Below are 25,058 nucleotides of genomic sequence, written 5' to 3' on the forward strand. Positions count from 1 at the left end.
ATACTCTGACTAAAGGTAATGTTTACTGCAATAACAACAGATCAGACACTGCTGTCAAACATTTCTCTCTGTACTTTGTATCAGATACTATTTTTAACTGATTCCTTGATTTTTTTAATTTAAGTATAATCATACTTTGCTTTGTGGTATGGAGCAGTTTCACTTTTTTTCTTGTTTCAAAAAAACTTGCTATTATGATTGCTTACATTTATCTGCATTACTCTACCTTGATCTGACAGAGCTTATGATAAAAAAATGTCAGTCATTACATCTGTAGACATGCCACTAATTATATATGCAACTCTATCTCATCAAGTCAATGCCCTCCCTCTCATCCTTCCTTCAAAATCATTTTGAAAGTCTTCCTAGCCAAAAGCTGGCTCTGTTCTTGCTCAACACCAGGATAAGCTATCTCTAAATCTGGACAAATACCTATTCATGCCTTACATCTGTTACTCTCTCTCTTCATGACTTCTATCAATTTCTCCCCCCTGACTTTCTCTCTAAATATATGATAAGTCTGCTTTTCTCTCACTTCGTATAGCAATTCCTATTTGTATTGTATTAACTTACCCTTAATTTCTCTTTAAACAGTTCCTATTTGTGTTATATTAACTTAGCCTTAATTTCTCTATAAACTGGCCACAATTTCTCTAACCATTAAATCATTGTCATATAACTTACATCTGTTCTTAACCAATGTTTTCATATTATGTCTAATTTGGTATAATTCTTTAGACTGTATTTGTTTTTTGCATTATTTTTAAAGACTGAAAAATTATTATTTGTAAAATGTTTTGTAATACTTTGGAGGACTTCTCCCCAGGCCTCCACTAATATTGGGCTCCTACCCAGTCAGAATTTCCAAGTAATCAAATGCCAATAACTAACTAACTAACTAACTAACTAACTAACTAACTAACTAACTAACTAACTAACTAACTAACTAACCTTACTAATTTACTAATTAAATAAGCTCTTCATATGATTATATCTGCTGATATGTCTGTGCTCTCTGTAGCTCAGCTGTGTCATCAAAAACGCCACTAGAGATAAAAGATTTAAAAGTCATTTGTCTGAGTCAAGAAAATATTAGAATGACACACATACTCAATCTGAATGTTTTGCCATGGCATGCACCAAAAACAAACACATGAATAAATAAATATAAAGACTAGTATAGCTTCCAGTTAGTGAAGCTTATACCAATAGTAATATATGAACAGTAATTGATATTTATCAAAAGGAGGCTGCACTATGCTGGAAACAGTTTTCCAACAAACACTTGTTGAAAACCATTTCACTTTCAGTTGTCAAAGACTACTAGAGGATAATCTCTCGGCTACATGTTATGCAGTGTTACATAGAATTCTGTTTTCAGGAGTTTGTGGCAGCATGTACCATCCAAGTATTACATGACTAGTATTCATCTTAATCACTTACACCTCTGTTTAACTAATAGCCCATGAGCTTCTTAATCTTGTCATTAATATATAGGGTGCCTGATTGCTTCTCACACTGCTCCTAGTTTCTTAATGTTCATTATCTGTATCCAAATGTATATTGTTTTGCAGTGGCCCAATGGTAGATGAGGTAGTTAATTCTTTAAATTAACACTTTTAATATGCCTGTCTTTATATATACAAGATGGTGAGTGTCAGATTTGTGACAGCAATAGTTATTGTAATTCACAGGGCATACTCAGAATGCATTGATTGTTCAATGCAGTTTGTTTGGCAGCTGGTCATGATAGTTAGTGATGGCTTTATAAGTCAGTAGGTGTCAGAACTGCACAAAGATGAACTGAGAGACAATGAATCCAAGATATTCTGGTATAACGGATAATCAGACCTTTTGAAATAAAAAAAAGAGGAATCATCTTCTTTGCAAGATCATGGAAAAGGTACAAAAATGTTTCAGTGGATTAAAGTGTAAGAAATATTTCAGCATTTGCACAAGCCAAGGCAGAAATCTGATGTATTAGGCTGCAAAAGTAGATGTATTGCTACTGTATTAATAACAGCCAAAGATTTGGTTGTGTTGTGCTACCAGGGATTTATGTTTCTGCTCAGTGGTATACCTGTAGGTGTTACTCCACATCCCCTCTCAAAGGTTTGGTTGTGCTGTACTACCAGGGATTTATGTTACTCCTCAGTAGTATACCTTTAGGCGTTACTCCACATCCCCTCTCAAAGGTCTGGTTGTGCTGTACCACCAGGGATTTATGTTACTGCTCAGTGGTATACCTTTAGGTGTTACTCCACATCCCCTCTCAAAGGTTTGGTTGTACTGTGCTACCATGATTTATGTTACTCCTCAGTGGTATACCTTTAGGTGTTACTCCACATCCCCTCTCAAAGGTTTGGTTGTGCTGTACTACCAGGGATTTATGTTACTCCTCAGTGGTATACCTTTAGGTGTTACTCCACATCCCCTCTCAGTGGTTTGGTTGTGCTGTACTACCAGGGATTTATGTTACTGCTCAGTGGTATACCTTTAGGTGTTACTCCACATCCCCTCTCAAAGGTTTGGTTGTGCTGTACTACCAGGGATTTATATTACTGCTCAGTGGTATACCTTTAGGTGTTACTCCACATCCCCTCTCAAAGGTTTGTTGTGCTGTACTACCAGGGATTTATGTTACTCCTCAGTGGTATACCTTTAGGTGTTACTCCACATCCCCTCTCAAAGGTTTGGTTGTACTGTGCTACCACGGGATTTATGTTACTCCTCAGTGGTATACCTTTAGGTGTTACTCCACATCCCCTCTCAAAGGTTTGGTTGTGCTGTGCTACCAGTGATTTATGTTTCTGCTCAGTAGTGTACCTTTAGGTGTTACTCCACATCCCCTCCTCTGCTTTCAGCAATGCCTTAAGATGCCTCAGTTGACTCATATATGAATGTAGCTACCATGCCACAAATCAAACTGAGAGTAAATTGATACAAGATCTATAAAGCAGTTTTTGTAATGGATCCTGTGACACCATGTAGCCCATCAGGAATCTGATTCTCTGTAATCAGAATGCAGAGTACCAAACTGATCAATTTCAGTTGTGGCTGTAATGTGAACTACATACTTGATAGCCCATGCATCAATTTAAAATAAGTATTATGCAGCAGTCTAACCTCAGACTTACTCAACAGACCAATATTATGCTTATTCAGAGGTGTAATATAGGATTTATGAAACAGTCTAATAAAAGACTTGCTCTACAGTCTAACATAAGGCTTGTGTACCTGTCTAACATAATTCTTAAGCAACCAACATATGTCTTATTCAGCAGTGTAACATAAGGCATGTACAGCCATCCAACATAATGTATTCTAAGCAGTCTAACATAAGGATTGTCCAGTTGTTTAATATAAGGCTTATTCAACAGTCAAATATAAGGCTTGTACAGCAGTTCAACATAAGGCTTATATGGCAGTTTAGCATATGATTTGAGCAGAGGTCTAACCACAAAGTTTAAGAGACAGTCTAACATAAACCCACTCCAGCAGCCTAACATCTGGATTAGTCTGAGTTTTGCTGTTTTAACAGACTGTAAACAGTAATCTTCATGCATAATACAAACAGGATTCTTGTAGTTTGGTAATGTCTCCATCACAGCTTTAATTATTAACTGCGAATGAGGCTCCTAAATGCATTTATGTGCAGTCATAAAGGAAAACCCAATAATGTGGCTGCTGCCATGCCAAATGAAGTGTTTTGGAGATAGGGGCTTAATATTCACAGTAGTGTGCAACTGCTGTACCTGAGTATAATTCAAGATGTGCCATGTCATTCTTCCATATTTATGGTGACTATGGAGACAGAATAATAATGTTAAGGGGTGTGGTCATGTTCCCCATATTAAGTAAAGGGCAGTTCTACAATTGTATAAAACAATGTGCATACACAATTTAAGTGCTCAGTCTTTGACCGTATTTTTGCATATGCATGCTATTTATGGTACATGTACATATCTGTGTTATAGATTATCTGGATATGGGAGGTGAATATTTTTTGTGTTTGAGGTACAGAGCAATAGGTTAAGAATGTTTAAATCTGAATACTCATCTTGGCAAATGAATTTGAATTCCTGATTTTCACAAAGATGTGTTATATCTGCAATTACATTAATAAAACTTCATTCTCCAAAGGCTTCCAGATGCGCTTAATGCTGTAACACAAAATATGACAGCCCCAAAGGATTTCCCTACTTCACAGTAAAATATTTCACAAACAAATAATAGATATCTGAGTAGAGATGCTTTGGGTAATGCATACAATGCACATTTTAGTGTCATTGTATTGCAAAGCAAATGTGCTTAGTATTTCTTTTTTTATTCATTAAAAAGGTATGGGGACTAGGCTTATTAATCTCTCATGGGGGAGTTACTATTTCAGGATTTAATTCTAAATTAATTTTTTAGCATAACTGGAGAAGAAGCCGTTCTGTCAAACAGAATTTTGAAGGATACTTAATTCTCTTAGATATACCTTACTATATATATTTTTATATTATACCATATTTATATATATGGGTCTACCTAATAATATCAAAAGCCAACATTGTGATGAATTCGAGATGGCGTCCATGAAAACCCACTACATTGACAGAATGGATGAATGAAATCCTTCCCAGGGTAAGTACTAAGTCACCCAAACACACAAAAAACCAACAGGAGAACACTCAAAACCCACCCAGGTGGGGGGCTATGTCCCCCACATCCCCCAATGTGGGGGGATGCACATCCACCACACCCCAATTACAAATATACTGCCAGATTCTGCAAGCCTTGCACGACATGCAGGATTAGTGCAGGAGCTTTAGCAGGCAATATGTCTGCCGTGCGTTCCAGGAATAGCCTTCAGGGGTGTGCACAAGCGGTCCTGCACTAGTTATGCACGGACTAAGCCCATGTATGCAAATCACCCCATTTGCAGGAGAAATCCATGCAAATGAAGTGAATTTGCAATCCAGGAAGCTTGAAACTGGCCATGCAGGACTAGTGTAATCTGCAAAAATGTTGTTGGTTAGTAACCGAGTACATTTCTGCAGAATCTAAAATGGAGCCATGACAGCTCCAAATAAAGGCTGCATATCAGTCAGGAAGCATGCCAATGGCCAAGTATAAGGCCATTGGCATTGCAAACAGATTAAAAAATAAAAAAATCAACTTTTATTTTTTTTTAGCCGATCTCGGCTGTTTAAGCATAGGGCAGTGGCGTGCAAACGGGATAGGGGGAAAATAAGAAAATAAACCTAAAATAAGCATTCTAACTAAAATCACTATTCTGCCATGAAAGTCATTGGCAGGCAGAAGACAACATGGCCAGTGAGTAGTGGATGCTAAGGGGGGGAGGCTCAGTGTGAGTCATGTAACTATGCATTAGCAAGAATCCTATGCAAATGAGGGGAATGATAGTGAATCCCATTTTCCCCAGCATGCTTGTCAGGCCCCAACAATGTAAGGGTAAGAATAGCTTGGTGCAAGCCTAGGAGTTAGCTGACATCATAGTGGTGTGTGTCAGGCATACTGTAAGCAGATTGGAGCCCTATGGCTCAGGTTTGCTCCAAACTAAGCACAGCTAATCATGGGTGGTCTGAATCCACCTAGCACTCTTTACATTGCCTAAGTGGTGTGTACGCCGCACACCAGGTTTTAAAGGAAATAAAAAAGTTAAACCAGGAAATAGCAGCTCTGTGCACATTTGAGCACTCTGTTTGTGCGGCATGCCCCCAGGCTTAAACAGGAAGGCAATGGGAAGGGAAAAGAGCAGTAGGAAGGTAATCAAGGAGAACTAGCATAGCTGGAAGGTGAAATGTATCAGAATCAGCCAATTACACAGGCAGCAGACCAGCCCAGCCCAGAACACTACTATAAACTATACAAGCACCTTCACCTCTGTTTTTTCCCATACTATACACCACCAGTTTATATAAGCGGGGAACTTTTAACAAGCAAAACTACAAAATGATAGGGGCTGCAGCAGGCAGCATAGAACAACATGTGCAAGAGGCTGAGGGTGGTGAGGATGTGAATACTGCCAATCAACCCACAGTGAGGAGACAGAGAAAAGTGTACAGACCCAGGGTAACCTACCAGGGGCTACATGAGCTGGAGATAGTGGAGCGCTATAGGGAGGACATGGACCTCTTACAGCAAATTGTTGAGCTGTGCCGGCCACACCTGACACACCAAACTGACTGAGGGGAACCCATCCCAGTGGATACCAAGATATGTATAGGCCTAGAAATACTAGCCAGAGGTACCTCCAAAAGCTCAACTAGGGATATCATGGGGATCTTGCAGGCATCAGCATCCAGAGTATTCCACCAGTTCCTGGATGCCATGTCAGCACATGCCAGTAAGCATGTATATTTCCTCAACACCCGTGAGGTGTTTGCCAGCAATATGCATCTCTTCCACCAAATAGCAGAATACCCTGAGGTAGTGGGTGCTATAGACTGCACACACATATGCATCAAAGCACCACCTGGTGATCATGGTACAGCCTACATCAACCGCAGGGGCCTCCCCTCCATCAACTGGCAGGTTTTGTGTGATGCCCAGGGCATTATAATGAATTTGTGTGCTGGCTGCCCTGGAAGCTATCACAATTCGCACATTTGGGATTTGATGCAGATGTACCAGAGATTTGCCAATGCGGACATCCCCTATGATCACCTAGTGGGGGATGCTGCTTTCACACTGGAGCTGTGGCTGATGACACCCATCAGGAATGCACACACACCTGAACAAGAACTCCATAATGAGGCACACACACAGACCAGACTTATAATAGAGCATGTGTTTGGGATACTCAAGTCACAGTTCCAGCTTCTGGACACATCTGGTGGAGCCTTGCAGTACTCACCAGCTACATGTACACAAATTGTTATGGTATGTGCAAAGCTGCACAATATTATCCTGCAGAAACAGCTACAGCAGGAACAGCACGAGGCAGGGCCACACAGCCCCCCACCAATGCCAAGGCCTGCTCAGGCACAGAGTGACTCAGAGGAAGAACAACCTGAGCCTGCCCCAGTGGGCAGATGAAGGTGTGCCCAGTATGCCCTGTCCTTGGAAAATAGGTAAAGACACTGACACAGTAGGGACCCAGGGAATAACACCTTTCTCTGACTCACACATACAGTAAAAGGGATGCCAACCATGACACTGCCTGTGCTCAACCATGTATAGGGAGTGTACTATGTGCATCCGACATAGGCAGCCCTCCAGCACCCTCCTCAATCCTGGCACACCCACAAGGTAAGTCAATCAACCTACCAATTGCCAAATGGAGTAGAATGTGTTGTTACCTGTATCTGTGATATGGATGTGAGCATGCAAGGGAATTGGGTGGTTGAATGTTATGGAAGCAGATAGTAGACACCCATAGTGGCACCATGACATCTGTAACCCATACTGGAGTCATCAAAGTAGCCAGTACTACAGAGGGTGACAAAACCCACTGCAGGAAATGTGCTGGGTGACATTGTGTGTCCATATGACTCACACATGCCAGTCAGGGAGGTTCGCATAGCCAACAACAGTCTCAGCCAGCAGGACAGATGTAGACAGACCTAAACAGAGCCTCTGCTATGGCCACTGAATGATGCCTATGGGTAACCTCTCCCCCAGGCCTACACAGACAGACTACAGCAGGTCAGGCAGTGGGATGTTAGTTATGAAGGATGGAAAGTCAGACACTAATATGTAGGGCAACCAAATCTAAGACCTGTAGTACACTGACATGCCTCTAGTCAGTATAATAGGTTAGAATAAGAATGAAATGGAGTATCTGACATACCAGTACAGTCATAGCAAATAAGTGCAAGTGCCAGGTGTGCCCCCCCCCCATCCTATGTAGACATGTTGAAACAGTGAGGTGTGCCCCCCAATCATGTGTAGAAATGTAAAAACAGTTAGGTGTGTCCCTCCACAACCCTATGTAGAAATGTAATAGCAATCAGGTGTGTGCCCCCCACTCCCATGTAGACATGTAAAAACAGTCAGGTGTGCCCTCCCCTAGTCCTGTGTAGAAATGTAGAAACAGTCAGGTGTGCCCCCCAACCCTGTGTAGAAATGTAAAAACAGTCATGTGTGCCCCCCCACAAGCCTATGTAGAAATATAGTAACAGTCAGGTGTGCCCCCCACGCCTATGTAGAAATGTGGAAACAGACAGGTCTGCCCTTCACCCAATCCAGTGTAGAAATATAGTGGTACAGGTGTGGACCATCAATCCTGTGTAGAAATGTAGTAACATGTATGAGTAGGTATAATATGAGTGGAGCACAGATGCCCAGAGGTGGCCAAGGTAGCAGGATAGGTTGTAGCATTTGACAATATGCAGGTCTATGTGTGTTAGGATGGTGTGTATTTCATAATGTGTGAGAGTGGTCAGTATGCATGCATGTTGAGGTAAGACCTGGTGGCCATTGCCCACTACTGTTGATAACAGGGACAAGCCATCACAACTGCAGTGCCAAAGGCAATCCCCACCAGTATAACACATGCTAGCAGCAAGCCATTGCAAATGTATGGTGGTAATATGTGTCACCATATGAAAGACTGATATGGCATGTCTGTTGGTCTAGATATACAAGCAGTACACATGGGAAAGTACCCCAGACATACAGTATATATTGTGTCACTGTGAAATGGAGACACCCTTGGATTCGTACATATAGGTATGCATCACAATAACTGGACCTGTAGTAGGGGATATCGGTGATGTCTGCCTGAACACCTGCAGATCACAAAGGAGGCAGGACTGAAGTATTGGGAATCAGCCGATGTACCTGCACATGCCAGCTTAACTGTAATGCTCCTTGCACATCTGTGTGTCAGATACAAGTAGTGTCCATAGCACACATGCACCCAACAACGCAAACACCAACCACAGGCACCTCTCTGGCAATATCCCTGCTGTAGGGAATGAGTACAGTAAGACCCCACCTGTATATGGCAATAGTGGAAGACTGCAGCATGCAGTGCATGTGTCCCATGCAGGTGTGTCCCTAGCTGTAGGTAGCAACCTGCCAGCAGCCACACCACCTGATCAAGACTGATAGAAGGTATTGGCATGAACAACTATCACACTTTCCCTGTCACCCCATGGGAATATACTGTATGGTGGTCTAGGACTGTAGGACTGACAGAATGCAACAGCCTGCCACATCTGGCCTGCACCAACACCTAATGCGCCACAATCACCCGCCAAAAGCCCTTGTCTCACATGTACTGCCAATACATGCTATGTCATGGACACCAAAATAACAACATAACACACTCCACATAAGCCATATGCAAGGCCCTGTGGACAAACCACAGTAACATGTCCACCATGTCCCACTGCATGAACTGTGGACCACCACTAACACACACCTGTGATGTGGTGATACCCTTAGGGAAAGTATCAGAGAATGTATGCATAATGTATGGAAGAGGTTAGAATAACAAAGGGGGGTGTGGGAGGTTGGGCAGCATGGAATGTGCAGGGTCCGACACCAAGCTGTGTGCACACACTATCCCTGGCTGCAAACTCATAAATGGGTGGCTACACACCTGCTTGTATACCACAATAGGGTAAATGTCCTGACCCATGGCCCCTGCCTCTGGCTAACCTGTGCAAATCTGTATAGCTTTGAGGCATTGCCACAGCAAGATAAGGCCATACTGCCATGTTGATGGGTGGACAAGTATTGGATCCTCTGCCAGCACTGTACCAAGGTGCTGAACTGGATACACAAACCCAGCGCCAAGTGTGTGCAGCTCCCCCTCCAGAATGGCATAACTTACCATGAATACGTAGGTTTCTGCCCACAATACTGGACACAGCTGCAGGCATACTTACAACGTCCACATGATAGTACATGAGGACAGAAAACATCACTGTGTATAACAGTAGACATGTCTGAATAGCTCTGCTAGCAGCAGTACCATGCAGCTGAAGCAGCACAGACACACTATCCTCTACACAGTTTGTCCCTGTACTGCCAAATGGTTGGCAAATACCCTGCAGAAACAGTATGCTACCTGTAGTTGTACAACACAAAGGTCTGCACTGCAGTACAATCTACCTGGAAATGATCCACACATTCAATACAGAAAGGCATATTGGGCATACTCACACACTTAGAAAAATGAAGGCAATGTCAGCCAACAACATACCGAAAAGTCATACTGGGCATGCTCATACACTTAAACAAATGAAGGCCATGTCTGCAAACAACAGTGGACCAGACATATCTGGCAGTTGCAGATGTTAGTGCAGACACTCTTCAGTATGCAGCACTCATGCTTTGCACACCCACTGGATAGGAATACAGGCATATATCCAAGGACGATACACTATAATAAGCCAAAAGTAGACATACACAGATGTGTGGAAGAGAGTGACTGTCACAGGGGGCCATCCATTATGAGGCCTGTCTCACCCAGCACACAGCCAAATGGCTACAACCACATGAGCTTCAGATGTCACTCACTGTAGACCTTAGCCACTGGTATCTGTCAGCATTACGGACTATGTGGTGCAAGTTCTAGCTGTGCAACATGAATTTACAAAGAAATAGTCATCTAGCAGCTGTATACACGTACCTGTAGAATATAACCCTGTGTGTGTCCGCATGTGGTGTATCAACCTATAGATGAATGCATTATTGCCCATGCACACACACACTATCTTTCCCATAGCCGTACTATGACAAGCCTGCTGAGGTCATTCACTTTGAAATGCACCCTTGAGAAAGGTGTAGGCCAGTAATCTCTGTGACACTTCCTATAATTATGTACTGCTATAGTGTGATAAACTAGTTAGGTAGGAGTTCTAATCCCAGACATGGCAACTGTGTATGTGTGTGTCTCTATCTGTGTAGAGAGCAATGCTCTGTAGGCTAGTCACACTCACTACAATTCAAATGCCCTATTTTGTCAATGCTAATGATGTCATACACTGTGAAATACACCTGTCAAAAAATGGAGCTCAGTAATCTCTGTGACGCGCTGTGTAGTACTGTAGTGTAACAAAATAGGTAGGTAGGAGTTTTAATCCCACACATGGCATCTGTGTGTGTGTGTGTGTGTGTGTGTGTGTGTGTGTGTGTGTGTGTGTGTGTCACCATCTGTGTAGAGAAAGATGCTTTTTAGGCTAGTCACACTCACTACAATTCAAATTCCCTACTTTGTCAAAGCTGCTGATGTCATAAACTGAAATACACCTTTCTGAAAGCTATAGCCCAGTATTCTCCATGGTGCATCCTATAACTGTGTACTGCTATAGTGTGATAACCTAGTTCGGTCGGAGTCCTAATCCTTGACATGGCAACCATGTGTGTGTGTGTGTGTGTGTGTGTGTGTGTGTGTGTGTGTGTGTGTGTGTGTGTGTGTGTGTGTGTGTGTGTGTAGAGAGCTATGATTTTTAGGCTAGTCACACTCATTACAATTCAATTGCCCTATTTTGTCGAGGCTGCTGATGTCATACACTGTGAAATACACCTTTCAGAAAGATGTAGCCCAGAAATCTCTGTGGTGCGTCCTATAACTGCGCACTGCTGTAGTATAATAAACTAATTAGATAGGAGTACTAATCCCAGACATGGCAAGTGTGTGTGTGTGTGTGTGTGTGTGTGTGTGTGTGTGTGTGTGTGCGTGCGTGTGTGTGTTTTTCTGTCTGTGTAGGGAGAAATGCATTTTAGCCTAGCCGCACTCACTACAATTCAAATGCCCTACTTTGGCAATCCTGCTGATGTCATTCATTGTGAAATACACCTTTGGGGAAGGAGTACTCCAGTAATCCCTGTGGTGTGTCCAGTAACAGCTTCATGCTGTAATGTGATATAGAACTCTGGTAGGGTTCTATTCCCACACATATCGGTTGACTGCATAGAAATGTGATAGCACAACATAGCTGTCAGGGGTTTGATACCCTGTGCTGGTAGGTGTGTGACACAAACATGCTTAAGTTTTACTCTTCCACCCCTCCATGACTTTACTTTGCCTCTGTTTGCCTCTCTCACTCCCTCTCTGGTGGATATGGAGACCTACACCTGCTTTTCTTAGGCAGCAGCATGTGTATTTTAATTGGTGCCCATGATCAGCTGATGACCTCTGCATGAATTGCAGCCCTCCACTAGCTGATTGCATGTTGATCAGCTGTGATAACATTCCCATTGCCAATTGCATGGAAACACACTCCAATATCTAGAACATCATGTTGGTGTTGGGCCTTATCATTCACTTTGAGCAGGAACTCGTTCTGTTGTTTGGCATACAGCAACTCAGATGGAGTGGGGATTTACCTCTAACAATATACACTGTGGAAACAGGGCAACACACAGGAGGGGATGTGCCTGACCTGACTACAGACTGTAAATGCTGCTATTCTCCATTTGGAGTAATGTAGGTTTAACAGGGTGTGTGTGGATATGGCTGTCCTGTATGTTTTAATAACTGCCATGTCAGTGCTATGTTTATGAGGGAACCCTATCTGTAGGGTCATCTGCAGACTGGGCAGTGTGTGGTGCCTTTTGTTTTATGTGTTACCCACAGAGCACCTATCTGTGGACTGCAGAAGATAGTGTGAGGATTGCAGTCTGTAGATGGTGACAGCCATGAGAGATACTGACTTCATATCCCTCATAGGACATATGTTGCAACAAACCTTGTTACCACAGTAAATGTATGAGGTTATCACAGCAACATGTCAATATTGGCCCTGTGTATGCACCACCAGCCACAACTCTGTCAACCTTTGTACATATGTCATGCAGTAAGAGATGCATATGTGCTGTATACCATAATTAGTGACATCATAAGCGATAACAAGCCAGTGAGATATCAGACTGCTACACATGTTAAGTATAGTAGGGGTTATATCTGATGAAATCACCTGGACATTCTGTGGTTGTGTGTACAGTACTGAGGTCTGTGTATGTAAGGTGAATGTTGACAGTGTATGTATTGATAATATGTACTCTGGCCTGTGTACAGACTGTGGTAGATGTCATTGTTCTTCATACTGTTCTATCTGATGTTACATGCTACTCCACTGTATGTTACACTATCAGCTTACATGTGTGTAGGGCCATAGACACACATGTCCCATACCACAGACAGGCATCAGACCACACTGTGTAGTGGCCCAGTATATGTAGGGTTTTAATGTGTGAGTGGCACATATGAGGATGGTATTGAACAAATAGTCCATATACTAATATAAAACTAGCTTGCCATATGTGGCTATGGCTTGGTTCACATTGGCTGTGGTGATGCACTTTCACACTGATGTATTATACTCTGTGCTGTAACATGCCTGTAGATCCTGCTATATATGCAGGTACATGTGCAGTCCTCCATAAGAAATGTAGGCCATTGATGAGCCAGTCTGCCTGTAGAATGCACAGTGCTTTGTTACATGCCTAGCAGCTTAGTGTACGTACCAAGTGAGATGTCATGTCCAGATACTTGCCAGATGTACTGCTGCTGGTACTCCCTTAACAGTCATGTATGTCATACAGAGCAGTGGTATGCTGTACAGATGTATGTCAATATCTAGTGGGTAGTATGTGGCCATGGCACCTCTGTACCAGTGGTTATTATGTGTCAGGATAGACAGGGGTGTGTGAATGCATAACCTATGGGGCAAATGTATACCGGTTGTTATATCTACATGGCTGTTAACATCCACATTGTCAGGTTTGGTCCATGTCTTGCACTAAGGGGTTATGTGCACACCTCTGGACTGTCCAGATTGTGTTAGAATGTCCATGTATATTAGCCAATATCTCTGCTGTAGTCCACAGGAGCATTACCTGCTAGCAGTGGTATGGTACTATGATGTCCTTAGGATGCCTGTCAGTAGCCAATGGTGCACATTTTAAAAGCAGATGTGACCTCCCACACACACCATGTCTGTGAAGGCAATCCCCATTACAGTAGCAATAGTCTACAAATATACCTGTTATACACACCTCACATCCCCTTGCACTACGGATTTGGGACTATAGGGGCTGAGGTAGGACTACACTCCATGTTCAGGACATATGGTGAAAATATATGTATATATAATTATCCAGATATCTATATAGATATATACATATATACATATTGACATATATAGATGTATATGTGTGTACATATATATATATATATATATATATATATATATATATATATATATATATATATATATATATATATATATATATATATATATATATATATATATATATATATATATATATATATATATATATGTATATATATATATATATATATATATATATATCTACCTATAAACACCCAGATATATACATATACAAAGCAATATATGTCTACACATATACAGATAGAGATACATATGCACCCGAATGTTGCCCCGTACCCCGCGGTAGTGCGTTCTTGGATTTGGAATATTAAGTTAGGGGGTGTGAGAATGTAGTCGGTTTAATGGCAGTTTTTGAATTATGAATTATGGATGGCCAAACGTTAACTTACCATGCGGGAAACTTTGGCTCTTCATTTGTCGATGTTCTGCCATGTCAGAGAAGTGGAATTTGATGTAGTGGACTGTTGATGTACTTAAGGTAACCCATATATACATATATATATATATATATATATATATATATATATATATATATATATATATATATATATATGTACATACGAAGAGATGTACACATGGCCATATATATGTAGCACTATACAGATGTGTATACAGACATATGTATGAGTATACATGTGTATGCACATGTAAACTTATATAGACCTATTATATGTATACAACCATATTCCTGTCATGAGTAAGTGTCATGGTTGTGTATACCCTCCCAGACATATCTCACCGTATGTATCTGCTATGTGCACATTATGATAAAACAACATATGTGATGCAACAGTCATATTAATAACAAGGACTACACAATTTAGGAACTAAAGGCAATTGTTCAATACTACTCAATATGTGTATTGACAGCTATACTGGTAAAACAACAACTGCTATCACAGTGGTCATGGTGTAGGGGTTAAGTGCTGTGACTTCAGTGTAAAGGGTCCTGGATTCAAGACCTGTAAGGGCTTCATTTTGTTGCTGGGCAGAACAGGGGCAGTTGGATACAGAGTGGTTAAGGCAGTTTTGTGCTGCTTTAAGCGGGTTAGCATGAAGCTAAGCAGTACTGAGCTATGGATAAATGTATGGGCACTTACACAGTGTAGGCAGCACTTACCAGTTCGCAAATCAGATTAGCTGTTATATTGCAGCAATGTTGAAACTACCTAAGCATAGCTTAGCACTGGTAACCAGGACACACAACCCAGTCTGATAACCTGTAATAAGTGTATGTAACGCCATGTACAATACATGCACCTATGTGCTGTCATTACAGTAGCAAGGGGTCTGAGTGTGATGTGTGGGACACAGACACATATGAGGCCTGTACAGCACTGTTATCTATGTGAATGTGTTACATACAGGCATAGTAGCCCAGGGTACATGCTGTCACACTGGCATGTAGTGTATCATGGCAGTACTACTGTTGACAGTGCTAACCCAGGCAAGAGCAGAGTGCTTAATGTAGTACTGACAACAGGCACACCTGCAAGCATGGCTAGACACTGAGGGCTCCCTGTTGTATCCCTAGTGTGTGAGTTGTGTCACAGTATATACCCCTTACTGGGTAATGATCCATCATGTGAAATGTAACTGTAGACTACTATCTGTACAGCACATGTTAGTGAGGGCATCTGTCATGTAGTTATGGCATATGTATTGCTGTCAGACATCTGTCAAACACACTCATGCTACTGCATAGCTACTTGCCAAGCTGATGACTGTCAGTCCATGTACAGATGTGCAGATGGCAGATATCCAGCTGGGATATGTACAGGCAACCTAAGCTTGATTGACACTGACATGTCTGCCCAGCTGTGTAAGAAATGGCACATATAGGAGATGTCACCCTGTAGCATCACATGACACAGGTACGTCCACAACACTACCACAGTCAACCGAACATGCTCTCTGTACAGGTCTCCATCACAGGCACTATGTGTTGTAATGCATGTTGCATAATTGTCAACTTGATCACCTCAGTGGCCATGTGCAGGAGGCACTTGTATGATTGGCTGATGCATGTCATTCTCACCCTGAGGGTCATGACAGTAGTGCCTGTCAGTAGATTTCCTGCTGCCACCTGGCAGGTGGCAGGATAATACTGTACACACAACCCCTATGCAACCCATCTCCCCTTGGACAATAGCTAGGTACACAGCTATGACCACCTGCAGGGATGGACCCCTGTACTGACACATGTGTATGTGTGCATGACTGAGTATAGCAGTGTCTGTGTGTTAGCACATCTGTACTTGGGAATTCAATGAGGGCCTTCACAACCAACTCAACACCCATTGCCATAGTCAGTTGTGGCTGCTGCTGTATGGGACATTACATGTACCCTGTTAAGCTCCCCCCATACCGGCTACACAAGCCTTGCAGTACCAGCACAACATTGTTTTACAAATGGGGTGATAGGCATGGAATACCCATTGTGTTTTGGCATGTGTGTGTAGTTCTGCATGTCTGTATATCTATAGGGTACAGCATTCCGAGGCCACATAGCCCTATTACAATACCCATTGCCACAAAGTAGTACAGATAGTGTTTTTGCTGCCCATAGCTGAGGCATGACAATGCAACACACTACTACGTGTCTGGCATGTGCTTGAGATGCATATCCCAATAGTACCAATGTTGGGGTATACAATGGATTGTATCTCAGTCGCGGCCAATGTGTAATGGTGGGTATTGCAGAGTGTCGTCATAGATTTCAGGGAGTACAATATCCAGTGGGGGATGTGGATGCTGTGTACACTGTCATTATACCAAGGTACAACCGGTATATGTCCCATGTACCACGTTATGGTTACCATTGTCACCATCAACCATACAGGTAACTGTTACCACAGTCCCTGTGTGATGAACATCCTTCCTGTGTGTGGGCATCAGTGTTACAGACAGCAGGTAACAATACCTCTTACAGGAGAACCTGCACACTCAAGCCAGCTACATATTTGTAGGAGGTTCCAAAACTACAGACAGAGTGTGAGTGGAATTGTGTTATGCTTTGTATAGTACTGGTGATATAGGGTTTGTGTGTACATATTAGTTTACCTTGGAATGCAGTATGTCTGCATAGCTCTCAAATGTGGGCCTATCCTCTTGATGGCCAGAGGTGTGCCTATCATGTTTTGTCTGTCCACCACACATGTTCTGTGTCAGATATTTTACTGGCAGTGTGTGTGTTGAGAGCCATCAGTACATGGCTACATCCATTTATGTTTCTAACCTCAAATCCCTGACTAAGGGTATCTTACAGTCTATCCTGTAACACCAGAGACTTGCTTAATGTATGACAACAGTTTTCCATATAAGGGCCTGTGTTCCAGCCTCTGTCCTCCACCTACATACCAACCTTTTAACATATGACATGCTGTCAGGAGTTGTTCTGTAGTGGGCAGTGAGTATATTATGCTGCCATTCCTGCCATCAGTCCACTGCTGTTGTATCCCCCACACATACAGTGGGGCTGGGGCTATATATGTGTGGGCTTCACCTATACAATACATATGTGCCCTAATGCACTCCAGAGGCCAATGTATGTAATAGTGGTATATGGCCCTGTATTATTGAGTCTGGGAGGGGATGCACCATAAATAACCTAGGCTGTTACAACATGTGAGGATATCAGGGGTGAGCTGCCTTAAGGTATCTGGATGTACATTACCATACAATTCACCTATATTTAAATTGATTACGTAAATTGGGTTAATGAAGGTCAACATACAGAGTGTTCTGCTTGTCAGTGTGCTTGTGATGGTGTCAGTTATGCCTTGCTATGTAACATTTACATCCCATTGTGTCAACTGTGGTCTTTAGCACCTAGTGATTGTGTACAGAGTGTAGATAGTGGCTGCTGAACTATACACCTGCATTATTTACTGTTGATTGTTTGGTGTCCTGTGGCCCTGTATGTCTTTACTATTGTACTATTTGAAGGGCTCGGCCTGGACAGCAACATTTTTAGACCTTTCCAGACTACTGTATTAGTATAACTGTTTCACAGTTGCATTACTCTGTTGATATGGATGTCAGTGTCTGAACAGCTGTATGACATGGTATATACAACTGTAATAGTACACAAATAAAGGTTTTCCATTTATGCAAAACTGTGCGTGGTGTTATATCCTATGACCTCTCTGTGGGTATATGTTGCAGGCAATGATTGTCATTTGTATGGATGGCTCATACAGTGCCCAGTTGTTAAGGTGCTAACTGTGGACATAGTGGCTGTTCCATATTGTGTGCACCTTCTACATATGTATCTTACTATACATATCACTGCGTGTGTATGTATAGTCATACACACACACACACACACACATATATATATATATATATATATATATATATATATATATATATATATATATATATATCTGTATCTGTATATATGTGTCTGTGTATATGTATCCTAGGGATGTTGATAACTTCTACATTGTACATTACCTATGGGAGCCAGACTGTACTGCATGATATGTTACTGATACCAGCTTGACATCATACATGTGGGATTGAGCACTGTTAACATCTTGTGCCCATGTCATGTCAGGTCCTGGTTTTGGGATCTGCAACACTTGGTAGTGTATTACAGGGCAGACGTGTTTGGCTGTGGGGGGGGGGCATACCTATTTATACAAGACGTATATTGTTTGGGGCCTCTCAACTCCATTGATGGTGCATATGGACATAAAAGTTTTTGTTATTTTCCCATTGTTATCTACAGATATATGTCCATACATATATATATATATATATATATATATATATATATATATATATATATATATATATATATATATATATATATATATATATATATATATATAATATATATATATATATATATATATATATATATATATATATACATATATATATATATATATATATATATATATATGTGTGTGTTGTATCTGCTTAGATATTAATATATTTAGACACACACATACATCTACATGTTGGAATACATTCTCTGTACTGTTGAATGACTGGGCTGGATGATATGTTTGTGAATACATCAGGGTTATGTGTCTCTTACTTGGCTTAGTGGTAAATCACTTCGTCTGTGGTGTGCAGTGTCCTGGGTCCAAGCCTTGCAGATGCTTTTTATTTTGTTGCTAGGCAGAACAAGGGCCATTGGGTACAGAGTGATTAAGGCACTTTTGAGCAGTTGTAAGCAGGTTTGCACGGGTTTGCACTGAGGTAAGCACTGCTAATTTCTGGTTACAGTTTCTTATACTCAGTTCACTTTTAATTTGCTTAACCAGTGTAAGCCTTGCTTACCTTGCACAAAGAGGCTTATACCCGCTTACTGCTGCTTAAAAGTGCTTATTCCCACTTTCCCCTGTGCTAATTTCTTTAAAAAAAAAGAAAAAGGGGTTGACAGGAAAGTGGTGAAAAAAGGGGCACAAAGAGGGAAAGATAGTAGTGAAAATAGCCAGGGATGTGCAGGAAGGGTGGAGAGAAGGTCCATACCTGCCCATTTCTTTTACAGCAACAGCTATGCATATACACTGAATGTGGAGGTAGATTTGGACACTCAAACACCTGGGAGGGGGTGAGGACAACAATAATAAGTTGTGATGCCAAGTAGACTGGACTGCATGTGTTCAGTGGACATGTGTGAAATGGACAGCTATGTATGGTTCAAGATTTTTTTTCGGGAACAGATTGCTCTTTTTTCAGGTGAGAGTGGGATGTTGGGGAGGGGTAGTAGGTATATTTGGGGAGGTAGGTTGGGTAGGTTAACAGACAAGACAAACAAGATGTATACAGGGGTGGTATATGACACATGTGGGGAGTAAACACCTTGATGGGGAGGGGTGATGGGAAATCTGAAGCCCATGAGCCCCCTAGTGGAAACAGTGGGACTGAGGTCCCCACCCATGGGCAGTCACCACTGCACCTTCAGAGCCCTGAAGGTGGCTGTGCTGGGGGCTGAGTCACAGAGCCAGACTGATGCTCTAGTTGTGACATGCGGCCCTTGAGCTGACGTATAAGATCACCAAGCTGCTGGTTGATCTCTCTATGCATCATGACCCTGGCCTGGTGATAGGTGACAGGTACCTGTCTGACCCCACTCCCGAAGAGCAAGCCCCATCCCCTGAGGTGGTTCCCCCGAAGGTGGTGCAGGACCAACAGACAGGGATGTCCAGGGTTGGGCCCCAGACATGCTGGTGTCTAGTACCATGGCCAGCTGAGGTGGGACAGGTGAGTCCGCTGGGACCAGCCTTCCCAAACATACTATAATGTATAGATTTTATCATCATATGTGGGTTATTAATAGTCAACACATTCCAGGGTTATGCATAACAGCATGCATAGATATTCCCATTAACCCAGACACAAGGTATGATACAGCTGCATAGCAAACAGATCACATGCATATATGGGGCAACAGTGGTAATAAGAACAGAATGTAGGTACATTGATTGCACCATGTCATCAGTGTTGGAATAATTCAATATAGCACATGTATGGGAACAATTAAAATATTTATCAAACAAATGGACATTATCAGAACATAGGTGTTATTACATACCAGTTGGAGTGGGTATATTGATTATTGTTGGATATATGGTGGGGGGAGAGAAAGATGTCAATTAACAACTAGTATATTATTGTAGTCCACATTACTTTCCTAGTCAGTGCTATTATCTGTACCTTACAAGTCTTGCTATATTACTCTATAGCCTTAGTTTGGACAGTGATATGGTTGTCATCATCGTTAGACATGAACTGGTTTTACCTGCAGTATACACCTCTTACCTGGCTAACTGTGGAGTGAATGTTTGTTAACACTAACTAACTGTTTCTACACATATTCCCAGATTCCACGTTGATGTTGTGCACATAGCTATCCAACTCTCTCTGCACAGACTCTGGCCATGTGTTGACCACATGCAGGTGTGCTGGGACATATCTAGAATATTGCCCTCTTTAACCTTTAGTGACCTGACACACACATATACATGCTTTCCTACACAGTTATATTATGTAGCACAGTGTGGGTGACAGTGATCAGTGATACTTTATTATTCAGAAGAACTGCAGCACTCACAATTTCCTACAATACCAGAGTGAACAGTAACAGTACAGGTTATAATGGTCTTTATTTCTCAGCAAAGTGTTTGTATCTGATGTACCTGTGGGAGCAATGTTTGCTAGCACTACCTGACTGTTGCCACACAGACTTCCAGATTACACATTAATATTATGCATATACATCTTACTCTGTTACTGTACACACTCTGGCCACAGCTTGACAAGTTGGGGTGTAAATGGGACATACGTGGCTTCTTAGTCTCATAAGGTTTGGGGGAGTTGTTAGTGTGCCAGCTTTGTTCTCATAGATGTTTATCAATCAGTTGCATTTCCTGTTTGCTGCCAATATGTCTGGGATCATCCCACTGATTCCCCAGGGGGACAGGTTGATAGGCAACAGATATGGGCCACTTTACTGGACATTCTAGACATATCTGTACAGTTGTGGGGTATGATTCTGTATGCAGACTACTACCACTGGCAAGATTCGAACCATGGCTGTGTGTGCTAAAAAAAACAGCTCACATCTCAGTTGCATGTTCTATTTGGGTTGTGTTGCCTGCATTTTCCATTTTCTGTCGATGTGTCTCTCAGTTGTACTAAATGGCCTCTGGGCATTACACCAGTCTTATACATGCATTCCTACACATTCAATTTATGGTGCACAGTGTGGGCAACAGTGCTTAATACAACGGTACTATTACATGATTGCAAATCTACATTACCATATGATACCAGAGTATACACATGCAGTCCAGCAGTTAGACCTTTATTGCCAGGATGTTACGCTTTTATTTATATACAAACTATATGAAACTCTTCCTGCCATATTCTCCAATGTATGCAGTACTTGCCTTGAACAATACAGGTTTTATACAGGCAATTGATTTACTACTACTTTTAGTTTTATTTCCTATGACAGTAAATGCATGAGTGTTACTGACCTGGCTCGCATCACAACCTTGCCAGGCAACTGACGTGGGCCTCCTGGTTTGCGGCCTGCTCCATTGTAGCTCTGGGGGACATAAGAGGAATGTTTAGCAATACCTATCCATGATATACATGAGCTGGCAATTATTACACACATAGTGGGGTGATACTTACACACAACTGGAACATCCCCTGCCACTCTAGCCTCTTAGATCCACTGCTCCAAGAGGTCCCCCTTATGCCGCTTTAGGTCGGCATAGTGATGCCTGACCTGCTCACTAGTTCAGGGTATGCCAGTGGTACTGGTGAGGTCACGGGCAAGATGGTCCCAGGCCTCTGCCTTATACTGGGAGCCCTGATACTGGCTCTGCAGCAGTCTCTGATCATGGTCTTTGACAAGGAGTCCTGCCATCACTCTGGACTCCTGGATGCACCAGTGCTATGCCTGAAAGCGCATACTTTCTCCCCTTCCTGACATGGTGCCTGCAAGGCAAAGCTACAACCAGTTATGAGAAGTATTCCCACCTCTTGGGTTTAAGTAGGGATGATTTCCTTCACTTTTCCATGATTGGCCGGTTTTTGAAAAGGCTAGACCATGGGCAAACCTGCTTAACTAGGGTTGGCATTGTTAAAAGGGTATACCTCTGAGCACACTGAGTTAGCTAGCCTGCACATTGCTTACACCTCCTAAGCTGGCCTGTGCAATGCTTAGTATTGCTTACATTAGACTTTGCATTATAATTCCTTTTTGGCATTGATTTATTATTCGTTACACCTTATATGTATGCCTGGTATCCATGATTCATGTGTACATACACTGTATGGGGTCCTTGTGTTTTATTGGGGACGTCAACACTCTGTTACAATTACACTTGTCTTCTGGGCTTACTGCTGTAGTCCAGTTCGCATATTTACGTTATTTAATGGGTTAAGGCACATATGTCTGTATACTGATTCCTTTCCCAGGTTCAGTTTGATTTTACTATGGTGAAGACTTGTTTGCTGATACCTCATTAGTCTGGACTTCTGCGATGGCTTGGTGGTTAGCTACGGTGACTATGGTGTATAGGGTCTTGGGTTCAAGACTTGTGTGGCTGTTTATTTTGTTGATGGGCTGAACAAGGACCGTTGGATACAGAGTGATTAAGGCACTTTTGAGCATTTGTAAGCGGGTTTGCGCGAGTGTAAGCACTGCTAACCTCTGGTTACATATGCTTACACAGAGTTATCTTCAAAATTGCTTAACCTGTGTGTGCATTGCTTACTCCCATGCAAAAGGGCTTTAACCTGCTTAAATATGCTTACTACTGCTTATTGGTGCTTAAACCTGCTTACTAGTGCTTTATTCATTATTATACTGACACCTCACATGTGCCTTCACTGCAGTACTCCAGTTCATAAATATATGCTATTTAGTGGGTTATGCAACATAAATATTAGCCATAACGTGTTTTGCCATGGAAAATGGAATGTGCTGCAGTAGGACTCGAACCGGGAAGGCCTGCTCATAAGGTGAATGCTCTGCCCACTACACTATTGCTATGCTGCTTCATTTGCATATATCTTCCTTGTTATCCTCTTCAGCCATTTAAGCTGTATTAACCATAGCTAAGCGATGGACACACCCGCACACCTATGGTTAGCTTTCCTCAGATTTTTAAAACAAAATCAATGAGTTTGTTCATTTTATTTCTGTATACTTTTGCTGTTGTACATGAGTGGGACTGTTGGTGGGGGATATGCAGAAACCTATGAGCAGTCTTGCTCATTTATTACCCCTTTCTGATGTTCTTCACTGCGGGGGCATGTATATTCTGAGAGATCTGCTCTCAGACATGCCCCCTGCACTCTTAAATGCTCCATGTAAGATTTAAAGCTCAGGCAGCTCACCTCATTACTATGCATGGCACGCTGCCGTCCTGCTCCTAAATGGCCACCTCCATGCAGGACTAAGCTAGTCCTGCATGGCGGAATAGTAAATCCGGGGGATAATCTCTGAGATCGCACTACAGTTTGGAAAAGGGCAAGTTCACCTTCATGGCCAAAAGGTTACTTACCCTGGGAAGGATTTCATTCATCTGGTCTGTTGATAAAGTGAGTTTTTGTGAATGTCATCTCAATGAATTCATCTTCAACAATGTCGGCTTTCGATATTATCAGGTAGACCATATATACATACATACATACATACACACACACACACACACACACACACACACACACACACACACACACACACACACAAACACACACATATATATATATATATATATATATATATATATATATATATATATATATATATATATATATGTATGCACACACACACACACACACACACACACACACACATATATATTTACAGTAATAGTAGGTAGATGGAAGAGCAATACTCAGCAATATATGTACAAGTATTTCAGAGACAATTTCTTGAAGGATGTTACATTTTTTTTGTTAGGGAAGCATCTTTCTGGTAACTAAATGAAGAACTCCAATAACAAATCTGCTTATTGTGCAGCAGATATTCTAAAATCAGTGTATACTTATAGGCATCCCCTACATAGAAACATGGCATTTGTCATGAATAATATATGACCAATAAAGAAGTCTAGTAATATTTTGCCACTTCAGTTTAGCTCAGATAAGTATTTTATTACAATTATTCCCATCAATATGTTCATTCATTCTTATAATAAGTGTTGGAATCTCACACAGTACAAGTATAGAATCCATAGATGGTATCATATCATGCACTGTGCCAGTGGACTGAATCCTTTTGCACAAATAACAAAGTGCTTGTTTTCTAGCTGCATTGAGGTTGCTCTCATTTAATGACAAAAGTTTCAACTGGACAGCATCCTGATGAAGGTTTGAGTATCGAAATACCTCCCTATAGCCTTTTGTGATGGTAAACCATAGGGCAGGATCAAGACTGACCCAGCTCAAGCCATCTGTTCTATAACTAAAGCT

At 41.8% G+C, this 25,058-nt stretch overlaps 1 protein-coding gene across 1 annotated transcript in view; it reads left to right on the forward strand.

Annotated features, from left to right (window-relative positions):
* The window catches only part of LOC122808334, a 110,782-nt gene that overhangs the window by 13,442 nt on the left and 72,282 nt on the right, over positions 1-25,058 (forward strand). The window contains exon 3 of the mRNA XM_044079301.1: positions 1-15. This exon is cut by the window's left edge and continues 288 nt beyond it. Coding sequence (XP_043935236.1) covers positions 1-15 — 15 coding nt within the window. The remainder of the gene's footprint in view (positions 16-25,058) is intronic.

The sequence above is a fragment of the Protopterus annectens genome, chromosome 8.part0, assembly GCF_019279795.1.
Source record: "Protopterus annectens isolate FY-2018-M chromosome 8.part0, PAN1.0, whole genome shotgun sequence".
Lineage (NCBI taxonomy): Eukaryota > Metazoa > Chordata > Ceratodontiformes > Protopteridae > Protopterus > Protopterus annectens.